Raw genomic sequence first — 21,960 nt, 5'->3', positions numbered from 1 at the left:
AGGAATGACAAATGAAAGAACATTTAAAACAGGGAAAGTACTTAAAATTATCAGCGGTTCGAGTCCAGCCTTCGCGTTAACAGGGTGAGCTCCTGTTTCCTCCCCAGTTCCTGTCAACCCAACAGTTCAAAAACTCACGTGAGTAGATAAATGGGTACTCTCACTCCAGTGGGAGGAAAAATACTGGCGGCGCCTTGCAAAAGGAGTTGGGAGCAGTTGCCGGGTAGCGCAACTGTGCTCGCCCGAAAAGGGCGCGAAGCAACGGAAACCCCGCCTCCTCCACTCGCCAGCTGGGCTCTGCTCTAGGAAGGAGGCTCTGGCAAACCACTTCCGAAACACCTTGCCTTGAAAACTGCAAGGACTCGTCTAAGCAGTCACTGCAGAGTCGGTAACGACTGAGCACAGATTAAAAAAAAAAAAAAAGTAGGAAATGCAAATGGGACCCTCTTAGAACAGGGCTGCAACTAATGTGCTGGACCTCCCATCAGGGTCCCTGCCTTATCTGTTAATTAAGTGGGAAGTTGGCATGCTATGCAAAGCTCTAGTGTCTAGTGTAGCCTTTCTTCCCAAGGGTGCCTTCAGGCCCATGTAAGGCTTTCTTAGAAAATGAAATGGGGTGGGGGGCAGGGAGCTGAAACTGGTGACTGTAAGCAACTTCATCATTTTGCTTTCTGGTAAATAGAGCATCTGTTTCGTGAGTACCTTTCCATGGCAATCCTTTGGTGACAATGTCCCCAACATGATCTCAAAATTCCCACAGGTGTGAAAAGATTGCTGGCCTTTGGTATAGAATCCAAATGGTTGCTCCATTTGGCCCAAAGCTCTTTAAAATTTCCAGTGGTTTGCTTTTGCATATGAACCGTGAATTATACTTTATAACCAACTTTGATGAATGCGTAAGCAACCTGGTGATGTTTTTTTAAAATGGCTATTTATAGTTTATCTATGGTCAGAAAGCAGAAACTGTAGAAACTGAAATATGTGTTGTCTTCCTGGCCATACAGAGAAGGATTGAAGACAGAATGAATGAACCCAAAGTTTTCCTTGAGTTTGTCATGACTTATACATGTAATGTTAAACCATAGTTTAATATGTGCAGATGCAGCCAGTAAGCCTGTTTGCATGTACTTTTCATATGTACTTGATGACATAAGTTATGTTTGCATTCTGGAAGAGAAAAAAGGCTACTGCTGACCTGCATCGTTAGGGGATTCATCTACGTAGTTGTTTCTTAGTCCCAGTCTTTTCGATATATCTCCAAAGCTTTTACTTACTGGCCTGAATTATCCTGACTTGAATACATAGTTTTGACTCCTGGAACAGTATTTTGAGAGCCACATAGTACAATACAGAAATGCGTTTAAAAATATGCTATTTTAAGAGAGATGCACGTTCAAGTTTAAGTGCTTCCTAAGCATGCTGATTTCAGGCTATTGATACACCAGATCATGGCAGATTGCCATGAAAAGTTTGTTTATTTTACAGAGCTTATAGGCTACTCTGATCACAGCCAACCTTGAGCATTGGGTGGTGGCTGGAAATCCATGAATCTACCAGCTTGAGACCAGCCTGGGACAATCTTTGATGAACCTTGTTCTGCTAATGCTTGAGGGACAAATAGGAAGAGTGTGCATAAGGGCAGCCGCGACACTAAAAAGGAAACCACAAACTCTGAATGGCAGCAAGGATTCCCACTCCATCTCAGGGCTGAAGGTAGAAGGGCCTGGCTACGGCACTGAAATTGCTCAGGCCTCATCTGCTTCATTGGTTCTGATCCATACGCTCATCAGATGACCATGAGGAGCTGCTGAGAGCAAGGCAACCCCTATTCCAAAGAACCACCTGGTTCTCCACAAACACGCACACATGCATTTTTGCAAAAGATGCTATCTTGACAGTGGGACTAGAGGGAAAGAGGATGGAGAACCAGCATAATTCATTATTTCAGGCCTACACCCTTAATGTTGTAAGGTTTACCCCGTTCGACTCAGAGAAACTCTCATGACACGTGTGTTCAGCAAAGAAGTCTACTCAAGCGTAACCAAAGCCAGGATTGGTTTGGCACATTTTACAATACAATTTATAGTTCCCCGTTCCTGTGCTTAGCCCCTGTTGCTTGGTTACAGATTACCCGCAGTAATCCCCCCCTTCACTCAAATGGCAGATTCAGTCCAGCTCTTTTGTGTTCTTGATTGCTGTCTATCGATGGCATTGTTGTTGTTGTATTCGATGGGTCTTTCTGTTGCTCGCAAAAATGGGAGTTCCCCAATCACAAGCTGATTGCTTAACCCAAATCCTCGGCTCTCCCCTTTGTCTGCAGCACCCAGGCTCTCCCCTTTGTCTGCAGCACCCACGGCAATCTGGCGTTGACACAAAGTATCCGCTTGCGGTTTAGTTAAGCGGCGCCAGCTGGCCCATTAATCAGTTTGCGGTTTCTCACTTCCCCTTTCCTTGCTAGCGCTCGAGCGGTGAAACTGACTCAGAGCGGTTTGGCGAGTTCCTAGCCGTGCTGCGCTGGCTGAATCCGACAAATGTTTTGAAACAGTGCTAACCGTAAAGCATCGGGTATCCTGGCACGATCTGACCATGCTATGTGCCAATGCCAGTGTTGCATAAGGAACAAAACAAGATCTGTACTTCACTCAGGAAACATGTTTCTCCTGGAAAAGGTGGCATCCATTCCAACATGATCCCTACCTGCAGAACAAGATGGATCGCACAAACAGGTAGGGGTTATGTGGGAGAGAGAGATTTCATACCTTTCTGGAGAGGATCCATTACAGGGTTAGGAATTTTTACCTAGAGAGCAAATGGAAGCTTAAGTATTAACCCAATGCAAACACTTAGGATTTGCTGTATTAAACTGGTTCTGTTCTTGCTTTATCTTCAGGTATATGTGCATATAGGGTTTCACTGAATCACAAATATAGTTTAGTATTTTTTATAAGATGAAATGAAATAAATGAAACTGAGAAAATAGTAATATTTTATATCAATTAAGCAACCATTTATTTTAGAATTTGCAACATGGTATAGAACTCTCAATTTTATTGTTTGAGAATAATTGGAACCTTTAATAAGATTTTCGTAAGCCCTGAAATGTGTAATGAAAAAAAAAAATGGTTTGGTTTTTGCTGTTGCTGACATTGTGGGAAATAGTGCCTCTACCTCTGACAGACAAGAACTTGTGTGTGGATAATTACTATTTTTGCTGTTCCTTTTCTTTTTTCTTTTGGCAAGGGGAGGATTATCTCTAAAAGGAATACAAATAGAAATTTTGAAATAAATGTTAAACTCTGTAAAGGAAAATGAATTTGATAAAGGAAATGGCTTGAGCAAGCTAATATTTTTATTGTCTGAAAATCATGGGAGTACCTTAGACATACATGTCCATCCCAGATTATACTTTAATTAAAAACCCTTTATTTATTTTTATATTCTTGAGAAGGAAAAAAACACATAGAAAGTGCTTTAATAAAAAGTGCAAGAAATACAACAAAGAAAAACATATGTCTAATTAAAACCCTTTATAATAAAATGTTTTTATAATTCATAGCATTTTGTCAAGATTCTGAAATATCACCTCTTTAACTTTAAAACAAGATTTTAATCCCTTATGACAATAGTAGTTGAATCTGAAAAAAATGACAGTTGTAATGTGTTTCATTGCCAAATTTTAATTTATGATGAGATTTATATCTTGTCTTTATTGTGCACAACTCAAGGCAGTATATCTAATGCTCCTGATTCCTGTTTCTTGCACAACAACGACCCGTGAGGTGGGTTCAGCTGAGAGAGGGACTGGCCCAAAATCACCCAGCTGGCTTCAGTGCCTAAGGGGGATTAGAAGTCACAGTCTCCTGGTTTCTCGTCCAGCACCTTCACCACTACACCAAACTGCCTCCCCTTCGGTGTTTCAAGGAACTATTTTTATCAGGTTTATGAGGTGAATTAGGCTGTATTTATAATGTATAGCAGCATCCAGCTATGGCCCAAGGTGGTGACACCTGATTTGCCCAAATCCATCTTATGCACTTAGTTGCCAGCTAATTGATTATTAATAGAGAATATGTGTTGCTCAGGGTTGAACTGTGGAGTCCTTGGGGTTCTCTGAGCTTGGTTGTTTTCTTGCAAATGTCTCGTTACCCGGCTAGGTAACATCTTGGGTAACGAAACATTTGCAAGAAAACAACCAAGCTCAGAGAACCCCAAGGACTCCATAACTGATTATTTGCTAGGCTTCAGGGGAGCAAACCTAGCGCTGATTCTGTGGGTATTTTGTGATACCCACTAGATCAAACAAACTCATTAATCCTGATTTAAAAGACATGTCTGATGAGCAAATTCTAAGGACATCTTACACAGTGGGATTCTATCCAGAAGAGGAATGTTTCATATTCAAAATATTTCATGCTTGAAATGGGTTATTCTGATGCTATTGGAAATGCTCTGGATGTTCCAAAGTGTTCAATGCTCGATTTAGAACTCATAACCCTTCCAGAACAATATTGGAAACTTTCCAGAAAGATCTGAACAATTGTTTCCAACTTCAAACAGGGCATCTTGAAGACAGCTTTTTAAATATAACAGCTGTCAGTCATTTCATTCTTAATTAAGAAGCCATATAACAAATGTAACTAACAGCATATTGACTGTTTTTTTTCTTCCTTGAAAAGCTCCTTCATAAATGGGATTGTATGACAATGACTTCGAGACAAATACAATGTAGCTGCAAAGCAGAAGCAAAGAAATCCCATATTCCAATTTAAATTTACTTAGCTCACCACACAGAAGGTTGTAAATAATGTCTATAACACATCCAGCTGTACTTGTTCCTTTTTTATCCAACTCTCATGGTGCATGTTTTATGTTTCAGGGTTTCCTCTGCAAGGTGGCAGCATTTATTATATTTAAATATATTCCTTTTAACCTCAGGGTGATTTTTTTCACCACTTTATTTTATTTGTATAAGATGGAGGAATAGCAACCGTCCAAGACTCAGTTGAGACGAGACTCAGGTTGAATGCAGATGTGAATCCAGCGTTAATAGCCGTAAGATAAAATGGCAACCGTTGCAATATGAGCAATCGGAAAAAGCACCACCAAGTTTTGAGGTTTCAGAAGTGGTGAAGTGTTCAGTTCTGAGAATGCAATTATTAAGTGCAGCAAAATCAGATTTGAGGTCAGTGTGGACTCTACCAGTAAGGACATTTTCCCACTGCCCCTGAGTGGTGCTCTTTCAGGGTCCTTTTGAGAAATTGATTTGGTGTGTGACTAGTTTTACTAAGAACTTTTTAAAAAATTAAGTAAGCCCTAAAAAACTCGAGAGCCAGTTTGGTGTAGTGGCTAAGGCACCAGGCTAGATTACAGAGACTGTGAGTTCTAGTCCTGCCTTAGGCACAAAGCCAGCTGGGTGACCTTGGGCCAGTACCTCTTTCTCAGTCCTACAACTGTAGGGATTAGTCCAGGCAGTTGCCAGACGTCAGCACTGACTCAAAAGCACCCCCTCCCACCAACTTCCCTTCCTGTTAGCCCCCCATCATCACTGCTCTAGGGCACCCTTTCCCAACCTACTGCCTGCCAGATGCCTTGGACTACAACTTTCCTGTGGATAGTTGCAGTCTAGTATATTTAGAAGGCATCAGGACAGAGAAAGTTCTGTTGGGGGATTCCTATGAAAATATGACTTTTTTCCTGGTTCTAACGGTGGATTTCATTCAATTGTGTGTATGTCAAATCTGCTGTGAATGGAAAATGAGCACAGGATCACTATCATACCCTCTTGTGATTGTGTGATCATACCACCACCACATGCTCTTTGGGAATCAACTGCCTGCCTTTTGTATGACAGGACAATTCAAAAGGAGAACTCAGGTCTGATGGGTAAGGCTTAAAAGCAGCCTGCAATTACATTATATGGGCTTATTATGGAAAACTTGACAGTGTGGCTTGGAGGGCAGTTAGGAAAGGAGTTGCTCGGTGCCAGTCCCCTCTTCATAGCTTGGAGAGAGCATTCTGGAAAAGTGGCTTTAAGTATGTCTTGAAGACCCGATTGTCCTGTTGGAAAGCAAAAGGGGAAGGGAAGGGGAAAGCTTTAGGCATATGGACAGTCCATGGATGTTGGTGGCAAAGACAGAGCAGAACACCTTAGCTTGACTTTCTCATTACAGCCTCACAATTGCCTGTCCAATTTTAAGTTTTCACTGTGTTAAACTAAATGTAGTGAAGTTAGAGCTCCTAGGCTCTTACCCACTCAAAATAGTGGTCTGCAACTCTCAGCCCTTATACACTAAGAAACCAATGCCATAAAGGTCAGGATTACTTTTACTGTAACAGCTACAAGTAACAGAATCATGCAAGTCTGAATGTACTTCTCCCTTCCCTCACTTTATCTTTGTGTGAACTAGGGAGGGGCTTGTCTGAGATGCTTTCTCAAGTTAGTTTCTTGGAATGGGCTCAAGCCCCACTCATCTGGCCATTGCCTTGGCAGCGGCTTTTCCTCTTGTCCTTCAAGGCCATTCTCTGTTCCCTCTACAAAAGGGGAGTTAGGGCTTGGGTGAAAGATTCTCCATCAAACATCTGAAAAGGTACTGAAAATGGACAAAAAAGGGGGGTGCATTGTAGCAAGCATAGGTTGTATGCAACATTTCCAGAACTTATGCACATCACTTAATGATCAACCTTTAGAATGATAACTCTATATTGTCACACATTGCATCTGTTGGTCAGAACTGACAAGGATGGAGGGAAATCTATTAGTGTGGCAATATAGGTCCTGCCTCCTGTTGCAGGGTTTTGCTACACCAAGTTTCTGTCTTTGACTTATGATACTGCATAGATCTTTCTTTTCTGCTCTTTCTGCAGCTGCTGGCGGAAAGCTGTGCTCATCAGGTTATTTGAATAGGAAACTCAGACTACTTGCTCGTTTGCCCTCAAGAACCTTCCCTTTCTATCATTTTAATCATGCCAGCCAAAGACTCTATACTGGAACAGAAGCACATAACATAGGAATGGAAGCACCAACATTTTATCAATAAGCAGAGCAAATGTATTTTTCTGTGCAACTTAAAACCCTGGAGACCACCAGTCAACATTCAAGCAATGGTGGACAGAATGCCAATTAAGCAGATGTACAGATATTTTCTTGTCCCGATTTATTCTTAGTGCTCAGATTATTTGGGAGATGGAAAAGAAGAGCTTAATGAAATGCAAAAATCTGTCCCATTTTATGTTCCATTGATTTTTGTGATGCCTTCAGAGCTACTTAAAATATGTTGATATGTTCCTCCATCCAGCCCAACTGTAAATTTGAGCACTAATTCATTCTCTTTTCCCTCTCACAGAGAGAAAACAGGTCAGAAAAACTACCCCCCCACACACCTTCTCAGACTAACCACCAGCCTGCTTTTCCCTTGAGCCCTCCCATCCAGTACTAACCAGGTCTAAACCTACTGAACTTTTCAGAGTCAGTCAAAAGTGACTAGGTACCATGTTTTCTTAATCCACGTTTAGTGTGGTGTGTGAACCCAGCCAAACTGGCTATTGCCTGTTCCCATGTTTGCAAAGCATATACATAGTTTTACATTTTAATGCATCTTCTTGTCCAACCTATCATGAAAGGACTTCAGAAAGGAGTACAGGGTCCTGTTTAGCCACATTAACTGGGATGGTCTCCACACCAGGCTTGAAGTCTAGAAGCAATATACATTCCTGTTTCAAATCTCATTAGACCATTAAATCCAGAATTTAAAGTTATTCAAGATTACTGCTTCAATTTTCCATCTCTCTTTGTACCAGATAATCTGTATTTTTTGCTGATATCCTACCTCTCTTGCTGTATGAAGGACTGCCTTTTTCTTTGGCCATTTAATAATTTTTGTCTCCTTCAAATCAGCTCGCAAATCCCCTTTTTTCTCCTTCCAAAGCATATCCCAAATAATTTCGAACTTACCTTTTCTGTATGTTTTGATTTGTATTAACACTAAACGCTAGTTTGGTTACAGCTAGTTCCATCCTATTTATCATGCCCAGGTTTGTATATATTTATATAAGATTAACCAGGTTATGGGAAGTCACACAAGTGATCTATTTTTCATAATACATGTTCAGCTTGCAAAGTAGATTTTGTTTTGGTCTGACACTGAAAAGCAACTATTGCCTTTTAATGCAGACCTGGTTTTCTATTCATTTTGGCCTTCATTCTTCTCACCTGGTGATTAGTTGGTGACTTCTTGGCCCACTCATAAAGCCTCCGATAGACATGGCCATCATAGCTTCCCAGGGCTGAATTTAAACACGCATCAGAAAAGTCAAAGGCGTCCACTAATGGCACAGCATCTCTCCTGAAGGAGCAAAGAAACATTTTGAGAGTCACAATTTATCCGTTCTAAGTTCTGCTCCATAAAGTACTCAAAGTACAACCAAGCAATCTGACGGAAGTTTAATACAGACATCAAAGTTGAGTGAAATCAGGTTAGAAACGTAAGGACCAAACATAGTTCAGAAGCAGCAGCAATTGATGAGCATCTGTATAAACAAAATTTAAAAAATCAAGCAGTGGTGAAAGATGTAACACACGGGCAAGGAAAAGACGGACCACCATTGGGACAGAAATCCCTGGAGAGACAACCTGTTTCTAAATGTTGAGATATAAAAATATACCCAAATAACCAAAAACCAAAAAAACACAAACAAACTGGATTTTGAGAGCTGCTGCCAGTCAAAGCTGTTATCTCTGGGCATGATGGCAAGAGGCTGACCTAATAGTTCCTTGCCTTGCAAAACCACTGCTAGGGGAGAAGAGAGTCTAGTGTGCTCCTCAATGAGTGTGGTATAGACATTTCTTGGGCAAAATGGGCTTTTGCCCAGACATTGTAAGTAAAAACTTTAATTCCCTTCCCATATTCACTCTCACAGAAGGAAATACGGTGCCCACAGAAATGTCACTATTACCAGGCGGTAGCACGTGATGTGGTTAATCTTTATAGAGAAGGAGATGCAGAGTAGGTTTATGGGAATACAGAAGAGAGATCAGTGCTTCTCGCAGGATCTCTGAAATGCGCAGGCCTCCCTTTTTGTTCGTCCAAAGGTTAGGCAATTTGCTAGATTTGCAACAGTACAACACAAATATGGAGTCAAAGGCATTAAGTCTTTGAGAGGAAAAGAAAGTCATCTCACCGAATGACTGCCAAGAGGTCCAGGTATGTTTCAGTCACCCTGTCAATTTGGTCTGTAGAAAAATACTCATCCTGCATAAAGTCTCCTGCATTAGAGAAAATCCCATGTAGTGCAAACAGGTCACAGAGATTTTTAAGGACCCTCTGGATGGCAGATTCTTTTGCAAATTTCTCCAGGGCTTCAGCAAATTTTTGTACCACAATGTAATGGCTATGAACCTGAAAAAGTTAGCAGACAGAGTCATATCCCAGATCTTCTTTATACCATAAACTTTCACATATATTCAAAGTTTGTATGTCAGAGACAAATGGTGAGAAAGAAATCCATTGTGGAAGTTCTATACAGTAGGGTTCCTATTTCAACATCTGAAATAACTACTCATAGTGATCTCAGGAACTGGGATCAGAAGGTTTGTCTGGGAAGATTTTCACATGTCTGGGAGCTACATCTGAAAGGCATGTTTCTCCAAATTGGTGCTCTCTTACTCTGTATTTCATTAATTTGAGGTTGGGGGTGGGTGTCTCTAGGCAAATCCCAATTTTTTTTATTGGTAGGGTTACATTAATTCTGAGCAATACCATGCTTCTAACAATAACTCTTGTTAATCATTTTGAATTTAAGTTCACCTAACTCCTCAGACACATTCTGAAAAAATAAAACAGACCCAAATGCATGGCCTGATCACTAGAAGATCACTAGAAAAAGGAAAAGTCAACAGAGAACCTAAGAAAGGGGTGATTGGTGGACCATGCAAGAAACATCTGGCTCCAATAGCTGCTTACTGTAAGCTGGGACTCCGTTGTTCCAATCCCTCAAAGAACTTGACAATGATCTCATCTGTGTTTTCTAGTGCCTGACATCATACTGATGCAAATGTGCAAACAAAGCATTGTCCTATAGCCATTAATGTTTTTTATTTTTTATTTTTTCCAACCTAATTGAATGTTGGAAAATTATGTGAAGGTGCTTGGGATTCTGTATGTCTGTCCATCAGCAGGATGATTCTTCAAAAACTGAACAAAATTGGGTCAAATACCTTGTTATTTTTAAGAATGCTTCTGGGATCAATATGGAAGGATGCTGGGCACTGAGGGAAGTATCTGGGCATAATGGCACGCAAAGGCAATACTTTGAGAGCCCAGAGCATAATGCCTTCATATAGCACAACAAACCCTTAGTCCCATACAAATACAAATGAAACAAATGGAATAAACTTACTGAAAAATGCAGTTCCTACCCAAAACACCTTGTGACAATGAGAACCATGAGACCTGGCTTCTAATAATACATGTATGTATAAATTTCTGTACCCTAAAATAGCATTCCATTCTAGATTTTCAGATCCCAGTTCTTCTACAGGGAACAGAGAAAAGAAAAATGTGGACTTACATCATAACGTGCAGAAACAAAAAGGGAAAAAATAAACAATGGAATGGAAATTGGAGTATCAAAAATAAACAATTTGACTTGAACAGGAAGGTAAATATAATGTAATAGGTATAACAGAGACCTGATAAGTTGTAGCCCATAACTGAATTGGTATATAAGAGTTGAAGGACACTAAAAATACAGAAAGGAAAGGAGAATTAAGTATCCACTCTTGATCAAAAATCCAAGTGAATGAACTCGGCACTACTGTTGAGAGCATTTGGGCTAAAATAAGTGGAGAACAGATAAAAGCAAGGAAAAAATTACAAGATAGTTCAGAGTTCTAAAATAAGAGATACTAAAAACCTAAATGTAAAGTTCTGGAGGTATGGGAGTTAGTCCTTAGAAAGTTACAAGCAGGCAGACTGAAACCAGACTAGTCCATTTTACTGAAACCAGACGAGTCCATTTTACTAAAACATGAGACTGTTGGAAACTCTCCCTTCCAACCAAAAGAGAGTGGCTTCAGTCCTGTTACATGGCACAGGCAGGAATAGAGTGCAAGAATTTGAACCTTGATTTCACTATCAGCAGGACCTGCATTTCATACATAGCAAATGATGGGCTACTTTTTAAAAAAATGGTTTCATTAGCTTTTCTGCAATAAATCTATTTACTGCAGCTTACGTTGTTGAAAGTCTGAATGCACTAATTTCTAGTCGAACCTATCAACAGAAAGCTGACAGAAGTTTCAGCTTAAGTCTATTCATGTGTAAATATGAAAAAGGAATAGATTGAAAAGCGTGATTGATTTGACTGTTTATGACAACAGACAGAATTTGTGAAGGAAACAAAAGATTATTTTTAGAAGTATCAAGATAGCGTTTTAGGGAAAAATGGATAGGGAAGCAAAGGAAGTAAAGAAACTAGAGTGAAAGCAAAATGACAAGACCTCTATGAAAATATATTAGAAGATGCATTAATCTCCCAACAGAATGAATGGAAAGTAAATGCAAGGATATAGGATGCAGAAGCTGCTTGGAACAGAGTAAAAAGAATCATATTACAGAAGTGTGTGGAGTTATGCCCCAGTGGAAAGTATGAAAAGGGATGCTGAGTTGAATGATGGCATTGAAGAGGCTGTGAATGAGGAAAAACATGATTAACAGAATAATTGCTGCAAAAAATGAGGACAAAAGAAAGATGTGTATACATGTATATAGGGAAAAGGAGAGTTGCAAAGAATGTAGTTAAAAGGGACAAGAAATGGTGAAGATTAAAAGGGAGAAAATGTAAAGGAATGTTTATGGGAAATAAAAAACTGTTTTGGAAGTATGTGCAAAGGGCTAAACAAGAAGCTTCCAATGGAGTGCATGGAATTAGAAATAAAAGCAATGAAATTATCTGGGATGAAACTGAAATTAGGGAATGCTAGGAGTATTTAAAGAAATTTGTATGGGAATGCTGGTGATAGGATGAAGAGTAGAACTGAAGCAAATGCTATAAGTCAGCAATTCTCAAAATGTGGCCCATGGATCATTGCTAAACCACAGCAGCCTTCCTATGTTCATCAGCTAGGGCTCATTCACCTTGTACCACTTGCCTGCCTGTATTCACAATCAGTTGGCCAGAACCTCCTTCTCCACATTCACCAACAGTCAGTTGGCCAGATCAAAGCCTACTAGCTGCCACAGACCTTGACTCAACTAGTAAATATTTAATTTTGGATTACATATTTTAGGTCAAAAACTATTTCAAAAAGGACTTTTTAAAATGGAGAGAAGACATGACAGATTGGAGGAAACTGGCATATCTTGAAAAAGCTTAAAAAGTCAATGCCATCTTTCCCTACCATTCTTCCTACATGAAAGATGACTTTGCTAATTGTGATCTGGGTGAATGCAAAAGAGGACCTCTTTTTCCTTGGCTTCATTGCCTGAGCATAATTTAGTTGGCGGATTCTCAGAGTCCCTGGCAAAAGAACTAGTTGGGGAAAAGCACAAAGCAATTACTAACCATCGCAGCTCTTGCCAGTTGTACAGTGCACTGGTTCCAGGCCTCATGTTGTGCTTTTCCTGACTGAACCAACTGCTGAAGCTTGATCGCTACATTTTCTATAATCCTGAGGAGGGAGGAATACAAATAAATATTAAAAAGTCAAAATGTTCAACAAATATTTATGACTGATTTCCTCATTTCTAAAATACTCTTAATGGCAGAAGAAGGGGGCTGATCTACACATGCCGTGAAATGGGAGGATGGACTTCTGGAATGTACAATTGCAAATGAAAGGCGTCGCTTCTGAACACTGATTTAAAGTAACTCTCACTGCAGATCAAAAACAATTCAATACACCAACCAAAGACCGTGATACAACTTTATGTGAATCATGATACATGGAAATTTCAGATTCTAGATGATGTTTATAAAATGGTTACATTTCAATAAGGGTTGTTTTTCTGTGCCATCTGTGTAAAGCTCTGTTTCAGCTGATTATGCGAGTATTCAGTTCAAGGGTTAATCAGTTGAGAGATAGAAGCTCCTGTGGGTAAAATCGATCAATTGAGGTGTTTTGTCAACAGTCTTAAATAGAAAATCATGGGATCAAAAATCTCAAAATGTTTTATCCAGTGGCCGTTCCAGAAAGTAAGTACAATAGAACCATGAGTTCCCTCTCCCAACCAATGACTTATAAATGAAAGGGGGGCATCTTATTGAAAATAGAGGCTGCTAGAAACAAAATAATGGGCAGGAGATGTAAGTGACTGTAAACAGTCCTGCTGAGAAATCTGGAGCCTTTGAACTTAGTTTGAAAATGCCCTGTTTACTTGGCTGGGAAAACACACCTGCATGGAATCTGTTTGCTAAAACTTACATGGGCCTCCCTCTCTCTCTCTCTCCCTCTCTCTCATTCTCTCTCTCACCCTGCCCAATGATCTCTTTCCTTTGCCTTCCATCCACTCCTCTCTCCCCAGTGTACCACCCCTGTCCCTCATCCCATCTGTATTTTTTTCTTTTTGATCTTCTGTTAGAAAGAGAGAGGAAACTACATGCATGACTGTGTAGTTAACATATTTGACTTTAATGGGACAGTGGCTTCTGGAGAAGCATGCACATACTTTTTGGACAGAGAGAATATCTCCAGGATGGTTTGATCTGCAGTTGGCAATCTTAAGTGGACAAAGTATGAAACAACCTTACACAGGATTTCTGGTTTTGTAATTGCTTTCCTGTCTATTCTTTCTTTGAAGATGAAAGATCATCTTCCTTGGGTCAATGCAGTAAGTGTTGGATTCTTGACTGATTATGTGCCATTACTTGGGGTCAACTCTTAGTGATAACACAGATAGATTTTCTCAAGCTATTGTTATATTCATATGGCTAATTGGTTTAATCCTGGGAATTAGGGGAATCAACTGAAGAACACAGGAACTCTGGGAAGCAGCTTACACTAAGACTTACAACCTTAGGCAGAAGTCTCCTGGCTCATCTTTAATACTCTCTGATCTTTTACCATCCAACCTTTGGACTGGCATAATATATACCAAACTCTGCCCCAGTCTCCTTGTACCAACCTGAAGGCACGGTGCTTATAGGCATCTATGTAAATATCAGGATTTAGGAAATCCTTTTTTTCCTGGGCTTGGCATTTTCCAAAACTTATGGAAGAAAAGTAGGCAACTGATGAAGGAACAGGCTGGCCCATTTGTGCCATTCCATAACATTTTATAAGAAATCTAAAGGTAAAGAAGAAAAATGAAAACCAAGAGACATTCTCAGACAAGAGCATCTGAATGATGATAATTATTTTCAGACATAAAAAATAGGAATGCAAAAAGGATAATTTTTGGACATCAGAGTACAGAAAATACCTTTTTTACTATATACACTAGGTAATCTGTGCTTTCATTATTTTCCCTGTCTCCTCATGCGTGCTATACCACTATCTTTCCTTAACTCCTTATTTCAGCCCTGTCCTTTAACAGTAACCACAACAACAAGAAAAAAAAAAGTATTTCTGTTCCTTTCTGGAACCTAGGAGAGACACTCATTTCAGCAAAAATGAGTTTTTCTCTTCCTCACAAAAGCTGTAATTCAAGTATTCTTACAGCTTTGTCCCCTAAGAAGTTGATATGTTCTTGGACATTCTGTTCCATAATATCTCTGCAGCCAATCAACACCAAAGGTTCCCCTGCTTTAAATAACAGACTATGCACATACAGTAGATGTAAGAATGCAACGCAGGCCTGCAAATGTGTAAGTTTTCTCTGCATCATTTTGGAATCCCTTTCATAATATGAAAGTGCTGGAAAATGAAATTTGGCTGCCAGAGTCTACTCATTAAAAAAAAAAAAATCTGCAGAAGTGCTTGTAGAAGTTACTCTGGAAAAGTTTCTGAAATCTCTAAATGGTTCTAGCAAGGCTCCAGAGATGAAAGATAACATTTTTCACTGAAGTTACCTGGCTGTTTGCAGGAGGAGAACAGTATTTTCTCCCTCATAAGTACAAGACGCGACCAGTCTCTCATAAATGGAAGGCAGGCCGCTGAGGAGAGAGTAGCCATGTCCCCCGCAAGCCCTCCGACACACCTCCACTCCAGCTGAGCAATACTCAGTGGTGATCACTTTTATGCCTGCTGCCAGCGCATGAACCTGTGAATGTGGCAGAAATTTAGATGGTAAGGTAGAGCCAGTTGAGCGTAGCGGTGAAGGCACCAGGCTAGAAACCAGGGGACGGGAGTTCTAATCCCACCTGAGGCACAAAGCCAGCTGGGTGACCTTGGGCCAATTTATCTCTCTCAGCCCCGGGAAGCAGGCAAGGGCAAACCACTTCCGAAACCTTGCCAAGAAAACTGCAGAGACTTGTCCAGGCAGTTGCTAGGAGTCAACACTGACTTAAAGGCATGCATGCATGCGTGTGTATGTTTGTGTGTGTGTGTGTGTGCATGTATGTGTATGTATGTGTATATAAATAGATACATACATATATATCACTCCAATAGTTCTGTAGAGAATATGAAAAACAAACAAATAAGCAACCTGCGAGACAGCTTACAGTAGCCTCAATTTGGCAAACCTTTTCTGAGTCAGAAATGTACATTTATGAGGATTTAGATCTGTTCCTACTTTATATTCACAGATCATATGTTATGATAGCCCAGGAATTTGGGGTAGGGAACAAGTAACTAAAACTTCTTCATGCCCGTCTTATCTAGCCTGATGCTCTTCAAAAGTCTTGGCATTGCAAGTCAGAACTTCCAACCGGAATGGCCCACACATTTGAAGGACATCAGGTTGGAAAGACTCTATTACCCCAAATCTAGGCAATTAAATGCTTACCATTGGTTGGATCAAGTCCCACTGATTCATACTGGAGAAAGTTAAGCACCCCCTTAAAACACTCTCTGCCTGCTTAAATCAATATTGCATCTATTTAAAAAAAAGCACTACTGCTATTAATAACAGCATCCATACTGGACAACAGATTTAAAAGCTCTTAACATTATTTGGACTGTGTCCGAAACCTGTGTTTTGTGGTTGCAAAACAAGCCAATGCACAAATCTCTTGAAACCACAACTGTCCATAGAACCAAAGTCTTCTGTTTCAAACAAGGAGGAAGCTCCAATCACATTCCTCCTGAAACTGCATCCCTTTGGACTGCTTTTTTATTCATTTTATTAGTGAAGTACAGCAAACAATAGTAATAAAAAAAGCCCCATCATTGATATTTCAATTAAAAAGTCTAGACCAGTGCTTCTCAAACTTGGCAACTTTAAGATGTGTGGACTTCAGCTCCCAGAATTTCCCAGCCAGCCACCACATCTTAAAGCTGCCAAGTTTGAGAAACACTGGTCTAGACTTTCAGTGATAAAAGAAATATAAGGATGAAAAAAGAAACCGACAAAGGAAAAAGGATCCATATAATAATAATATAAAATTAAGTAAATCCTTAAAGTTGTTAAATCTAGACCATATAGAAACATACTGCTCCATCTTCTCATTTTTAGGATATAATGACATCTCTGAAATTGAGAATCTATTCTTTAAGAAATGTTCTTAAATATTTAAATATTTAAAGAAATTTAAAGAAAATATTCTTTGAAGATTTCTTCTTCAAGAAATCTTGAATCTATTCTTTAACACAGGAATTGCTACTGTCTGGGTACAGTGCCTGCTTAACTGTTTGGAGTATTTGAGATTTTCTATTTTATAGGCACATACAGTATGAGTAAAGCATTTAGATGGGGCTTACTTCTGTTGCCCTGACACAAAGCATATTTATTTGGGACCAAGCAACAATGTGTAAAGGAGTAGCTTTAGCGATGCCCAGCCAATGTCCCCAACCATAAAATGTTTTTAAAGGGAAGAATATGCAAATGCTGATTCCAGGCACGTGTATCACTACTCCCATCTCACACAGCTCTCTTTTGGGAACCCCCCAAAACGGAAGTAACTCAGATTAAATGCTAACATGCAGCTTTAGTTACTCCAGTATTTTGAAACTAGAGTGCCAAAGTCTTAACTGCATGCTGAAATCAACTCCAGTTCCCCTTCCATTCATCAGTTGTGGAAGAAAATATTACAAGTTGTACTGCAGATGCCGAACAGCTGCACTATTTTTTGTGTCATCCTGCGAACAATTGTCATGCAGTAGGCAATTCATATTTCAGTAGCAAATTCTTAATCCACACGATATTAAGGAACTTACGTACACAATGGATGCAAATTCTGATTTAAAAAAAAAAGTTCTTGGAAGAGGAAAAGTTGCAAGCCAAGAGGAACTAACACTTTGTTCATACTTTTGGGTTACTTTCAAACTATTTTAGCAATTACTACTACAAAATCACCTTTTAAAAGAATACTTGGTATGTGTCACATAGCAACTACCCTCAAGAACAGCAGAAGATGCTGTCCTATCACCCGCATGGTAGAAGAAATTTTAGTGGCCAGTCTATCTAACGTCTGTATGAGGAACTGGCCACTGCCCATTATCTCAAATATTCCTTATTTTGGGAGATTCTCAAGACATAGTACAGAGCTCACACTCCAATCCAACAGCAACTAACTTGGGAGTAATTTTTACTGAAGACCATGAGATTTTTTTCTGAGTAGATATGTGAGGGATATTTTTGCCGACAGATGAAATGGGCCAAAGGTTTTCTAAACACATGAAAAGATGTATATTTCTCTTTCACATTACCTCTGGAAGCAAGTCAAATTTTCCTTCTTTGGTGTGATTGTAGCATCTGTTGAAAATGTCCTGCAGATAGTCGCAAAGAAAGTGAAAGGCATAGACAGCGGCCAGCTGAGGAAAAAGCTTCTGCTGCTGAGTCTGATAGTCCAAAATCTTAGCCTCTGGATCACTGAGGAAAGGAAACACTGCTGGTTAACCAAGATGAATGGCAACTATGCCCACATAACTTCAAACTACCCTGATGACAGAAGGAGCTTTCTACCATAGTTCCGCTTTCATTTGGTTACACTTCTGTTTCCATTAGCAAAGCCAGTGCAAACAGATAAATTCAGCTTCCAGAAGGAGCTGCTCTTCCTGCCCCTCCTTGTCACAATAAGAAGATGGTAGGATTGAGCACTGTACTGTATTTTACTTTAGTTACAGTGAAGTTGCACTTCTTCATTTCACCTGAGGACAGCAGACTAGCATGAGACATGCTGGCCGTGGGTGATACAAGTTGATGATCCAACACACCTTGCCACCTCTTGTCCCCCAGTATCATACAGTATGAGCTAAGGTGGTTTCCTGTTTCTATCACTAAATGGTCCATGATTAACCTTTGGTGATTCCTCAAAAAGAACCCATGTTGGCTTCCTACTCAATTTAAAGCTTAATGGATAAAGGGAGGAGATGTAAAACAATTAATGGCAATGCCTGCATGCTAAACCAGGAGTTTTAATCTGTGACTCCTGAATGTCATATTGATTTGGACATGACATTAAGGCATAATGGATAGGTTCCATTGATGGTAACCTGAATGTTGCTAAACTCTGACTCCAAGCATTGCTCACCACTAGCTGTAATAGCTGGACTGTTTTAAGTTAAAGTAATAAAGTGTGATTACAGTCACTAGAACATCAGAGCTAAGCTAATATACAAAAAGTAAGAACAACAGAAGATATAGCCACAAGAACTGCCCAAAGTCCCCTATTGTGGAGGAGATGGGCGGGGGAGAAATCCAATAAATAAATAAATAAATAAAAAATAAATAAACCAGTTGTATAGTGATCCCAAATTACTCCATCCTATGGGACAGTAACTCCATCAGTGTTGCTTCCTTATTGTAACAGCTACTGACAGAATATTAGCCATTGAAAGAATCACCTTTGAAATGTTATCTTCCAACAAATATTTTAAATAAAACTGAGGGAAGCTGCCTGGCAATGTAATTTATATAGCCGTAATCAATTTCTGGCAGGCTCCAGCAGAAACATTGCAGACCAGAAGAACATGTTCTATAGACTCAACTTGCTGTTCATTACAAGGACAAGACCTCAAAGGCAGGGAATGTCCAGCTTATCTTTCCTCCAGAACTTGTCAGGGGAGTATCTTCTGTCTTGTCTCAGACAAGGTAGTGAGATAGGTAATTACAAGAAAGCTACTCAGATAGGCTGAAAATGCCAGAGTGTCTTGAACAATATGATTAAGCATGAACAGTCATTCTGAAGGGAATATCCCAAAGTCCTTTCTTTATTGGCGCAAATTCTGAAATATACCCTCCTGATTGAGAAAGCAGAACAGAACAATACCATGAGCTTTTGGGGCCTTTGGTGTCACCAAGGAACAATTGTGACCATCTGAAGAAAGAGATGACAAGAACTCTAAGGGTGTCCTAAAGATATATACTCCCAGCCACAGCTTCAGGACAAGCCACACATAACTGATTCAAATCCTTGGTTGCTTCAGTGAGTTATACATTTGATTAATATTTGAGGCATATAAAATGGTAAGTAAGAAGTTAACTTGTATGACAGTTGGATAAGAAGTCATTCCCTTAATCCAAACAGTACTTCAATAAAGATGTTGAGAGGTTACTTTAATGCCAAAGATTTAATTGCAGTGGAAGCATGCTAGCACTCTTGAGTATAAAAAGCAAAAACCCAAATGAAGAACAGCAGTTTGAATAACTGAAGGTTTCTTGGAAGCACAACTTTATATGCAAAGACCACAAAAGGAAACTTTTAACCTAGAGGATTATTTAGTTAAATTGTTTATCTATTAATCCAATTTATATGGCTGCCCATCTATCCAGGAATCTCTGGGCGGTGAGCAAGATAAATACAAAGAATTCTATTAGCCCCCCCCCCCGACACACAACTGTATTTAGGCTTGGTGAAACCACAAAACCACTAATCACATACTCCCATGCCAGAGCCCTTATGCTTTCAGTAGCATTGAACATCCTGACCCCAATGCCTTCAATAGCTTTGTGAAAGGCCATGTCAGCCTTGAGAGGTAGACCAAACAGGAAGCATGGCCAGATGAGCTAATTCTACTTTATTGTAAGGTTACATTAACAGAATCTTGCAAATCTGAAAGTACATTTCTCCCCTTGTCCCCTTTACAGCTCAAGAAACTAGGGAGGGTCCCTTCTGAGCTGCGTGCCCCGTCCACATTCCTTCTTCGGGCTAAGTTGCCTTTTATCTGACCGTTCCCTTGGCTGTATCTCTTCTCCCTATCTCCCAAGGTTATTCCTACAAACCATTACAGGCCAATAGAGTAGGGGCTGTCCATATTTCAGGGGAGGCCATTTCATATGGCAGTCACCCTAACAGAGAGGGCATGCTTCCAGGGACCTTCCAGATGACACTGTTTATTGATGGTACCTGGAGCATGCCTAGTCTACCAGTCCTAGCAAGGTGGGCAGAAACCTCTGGTGATCCCAAAAGTAATCTGGCCCTACGCCATGTAGGGCTTTAAAAGTGACAACCAGCACCTTGAACTGTACCTGAAAGCCCACTGGGAGCCAGAGCAGCTCACATGCCAGTGATGTTCCATGGATGTACTGCAGTGCACCCAAAGCTTCAGTCCAGTTCATGCACAGTTGTCATATTTTTCCTAAGTACCATGGAGGAAGGAAGTAATCTAGTGCCTTTTACAGTCAACAAGTTGGTCCTGGCTGAATCAAGACTCAGGCTTCCCACCTCTGCACTCAGCCTCCAGTGGGACATAGCAGGCAGCACATGTCAATGGGTGAAAGGGCAGTTGTACAACCTGCCAAAGCACCAGACAGTGGTAACCCAGAAATGCCAGAGGCTGTGAAGCCAGATGTTCCCTTCTACTCCTTGATGAGTCAAGCAGGAGGAGCGGCAACCCCTCTCCCAACTCTGAGGACTTGGGTCCTGCCAGCCTCATCTCTCTGGCTTGGCTTGCCCACCCCTTATCTTCTCATGAACCAGCTACTGCCCAATTTTGATAATATCCATTTTAATTCTTCCAATATTTGATCATCTAGTAACAGCATTTGTGGAGTAAACTTCTTCTTAAGGACCAAATTCTTTATCTGCCATAACTGAACCATAAGGAATTGCTGTTGCAATAAGAGGAACATTTAAGTAGTAAATACTTAATCCCAGGTCTAGAACAAGAGAACATCTGCATACATCTAAACATAGTTTTTCTTATCAGGTTTCGGCAAATATACATTAGGTTCATTTAAGATACTTTTCAGATAATTCAAAACTATAAATTGAACAAAGTAAGAGCTAGGAAAACACATTTTTACCTAACTCCTCTAGACACGGAGATAGCAAACAGGTGTCCTGCATGGCCAAATCTGAACTAAAACAGGGCACTGCTACTGTATATAAGCCTTAATAAGCTAAAGCAGCCTTTTATCAATACAGTCTCCAATTTCTACCATAACATCAAATGTTGCATTCAGATCCATAGAATAGAATCAAATGTTGCATTCAGATCCATGAAGGCTGCAAAAGCTCACCCTTTAAGGCTTCTTAGTATTTTTTTTTAATGAGTTGGAGGACTGTCAAACAATGGTTTAAGATTGAGCAGTTTTCTCCAAATGCTGTTTAAGAATCAGTGAGTACATCTCCAATTTCTGAAGGAATTGAAGCTGTTACTCCCATGATTGACAGCAAATGTATAGTTTCCTAGGTCATTGACCTTGATCTGTTTAAAAATAAGAAGGATTGCTTTGTTCCAATCAGAAAGAATCATATCAAAATTATTTACTGGGTACACAGGGCAGCTAATAATGGAACCCACCAATGAATTTGATAAACTCAACTAAGTTATAATCAATGCCAGGTGACTTCCTGGATTTATACTAATGTATTGTGGAAAGCATTTCTTTTGTAGTGACATGGATCCAAGTTGGGAAGTCGTGATTATGGCATCCATGGGAAAATCAGAAATAATTGTGGGTCATCTGGATCCCTCCC

At 40.0% G+C, this 21,960-nt stretch overlaps 1 protein-coding gene across 1 annotated transcript in view; it reads right to left on the bottom strand.

The window, feature by feature from the left end:
- Positions 1-2,983: 2,983 nt before the first annotated feature.
- The window catches only part of ACOX2 (acyl-CoA oxidase 2), a 32,364-nt gene continuing 13,387 nt past the window's right edge, over positions 2,984-21,960 (bottom strand). The window contains exons 9-15 of the mRNA XM_007427408.4: positions 17,747-17,909; positions 15,007-15,197; positions 14,121-14,282; positions 12,562-12,667; positions 9,178-9,395; positions 8,210-8,342; positions 2,984-6,057 (exon numbers count right to left, since the gene is read on the bottom strand). Of these exons, the coding sequence (XP_007427470.1) occupies positions 5,995-6,057; positions 8,210-8,342; positions 9,178-9,395; positions 12,562-12,667; positions 14,121-14,282; positions 15,007-15,197; positions 17,747-17,909 (1,036 nt within the window). The 3' untranslated portion in view covers positions 2,984-5,994. The remainder of the gene's footprint in view (positions 6,058-8,209; positions 8,343-9,177; positions 9,396-12,561; positions 12,668-14,120; positions 14,283-15,006; positions 15,198-17,746; positions 17,910-21,960) is intronic.

The sequence above is a fragment of the Python bivittatus genome, unplaced genomic scaffold (genome assembly GCF_059951505.1).
Source record: "Python bivittatus isolate LINGU-HERP-01145 unplaced genomic scaffold, Pbiv_v1 ctg000080_np1212, whole genome shotgun sequence".
Lineage (NCBI taxonomy): Eukaryota > Metazoa > Chordata > Lepidosauria > Squamata > Pythonidae > Python > Python bivittatus.
This window is presented reverse-complemented; position numbering and strand designations above follow the sequence as displayed.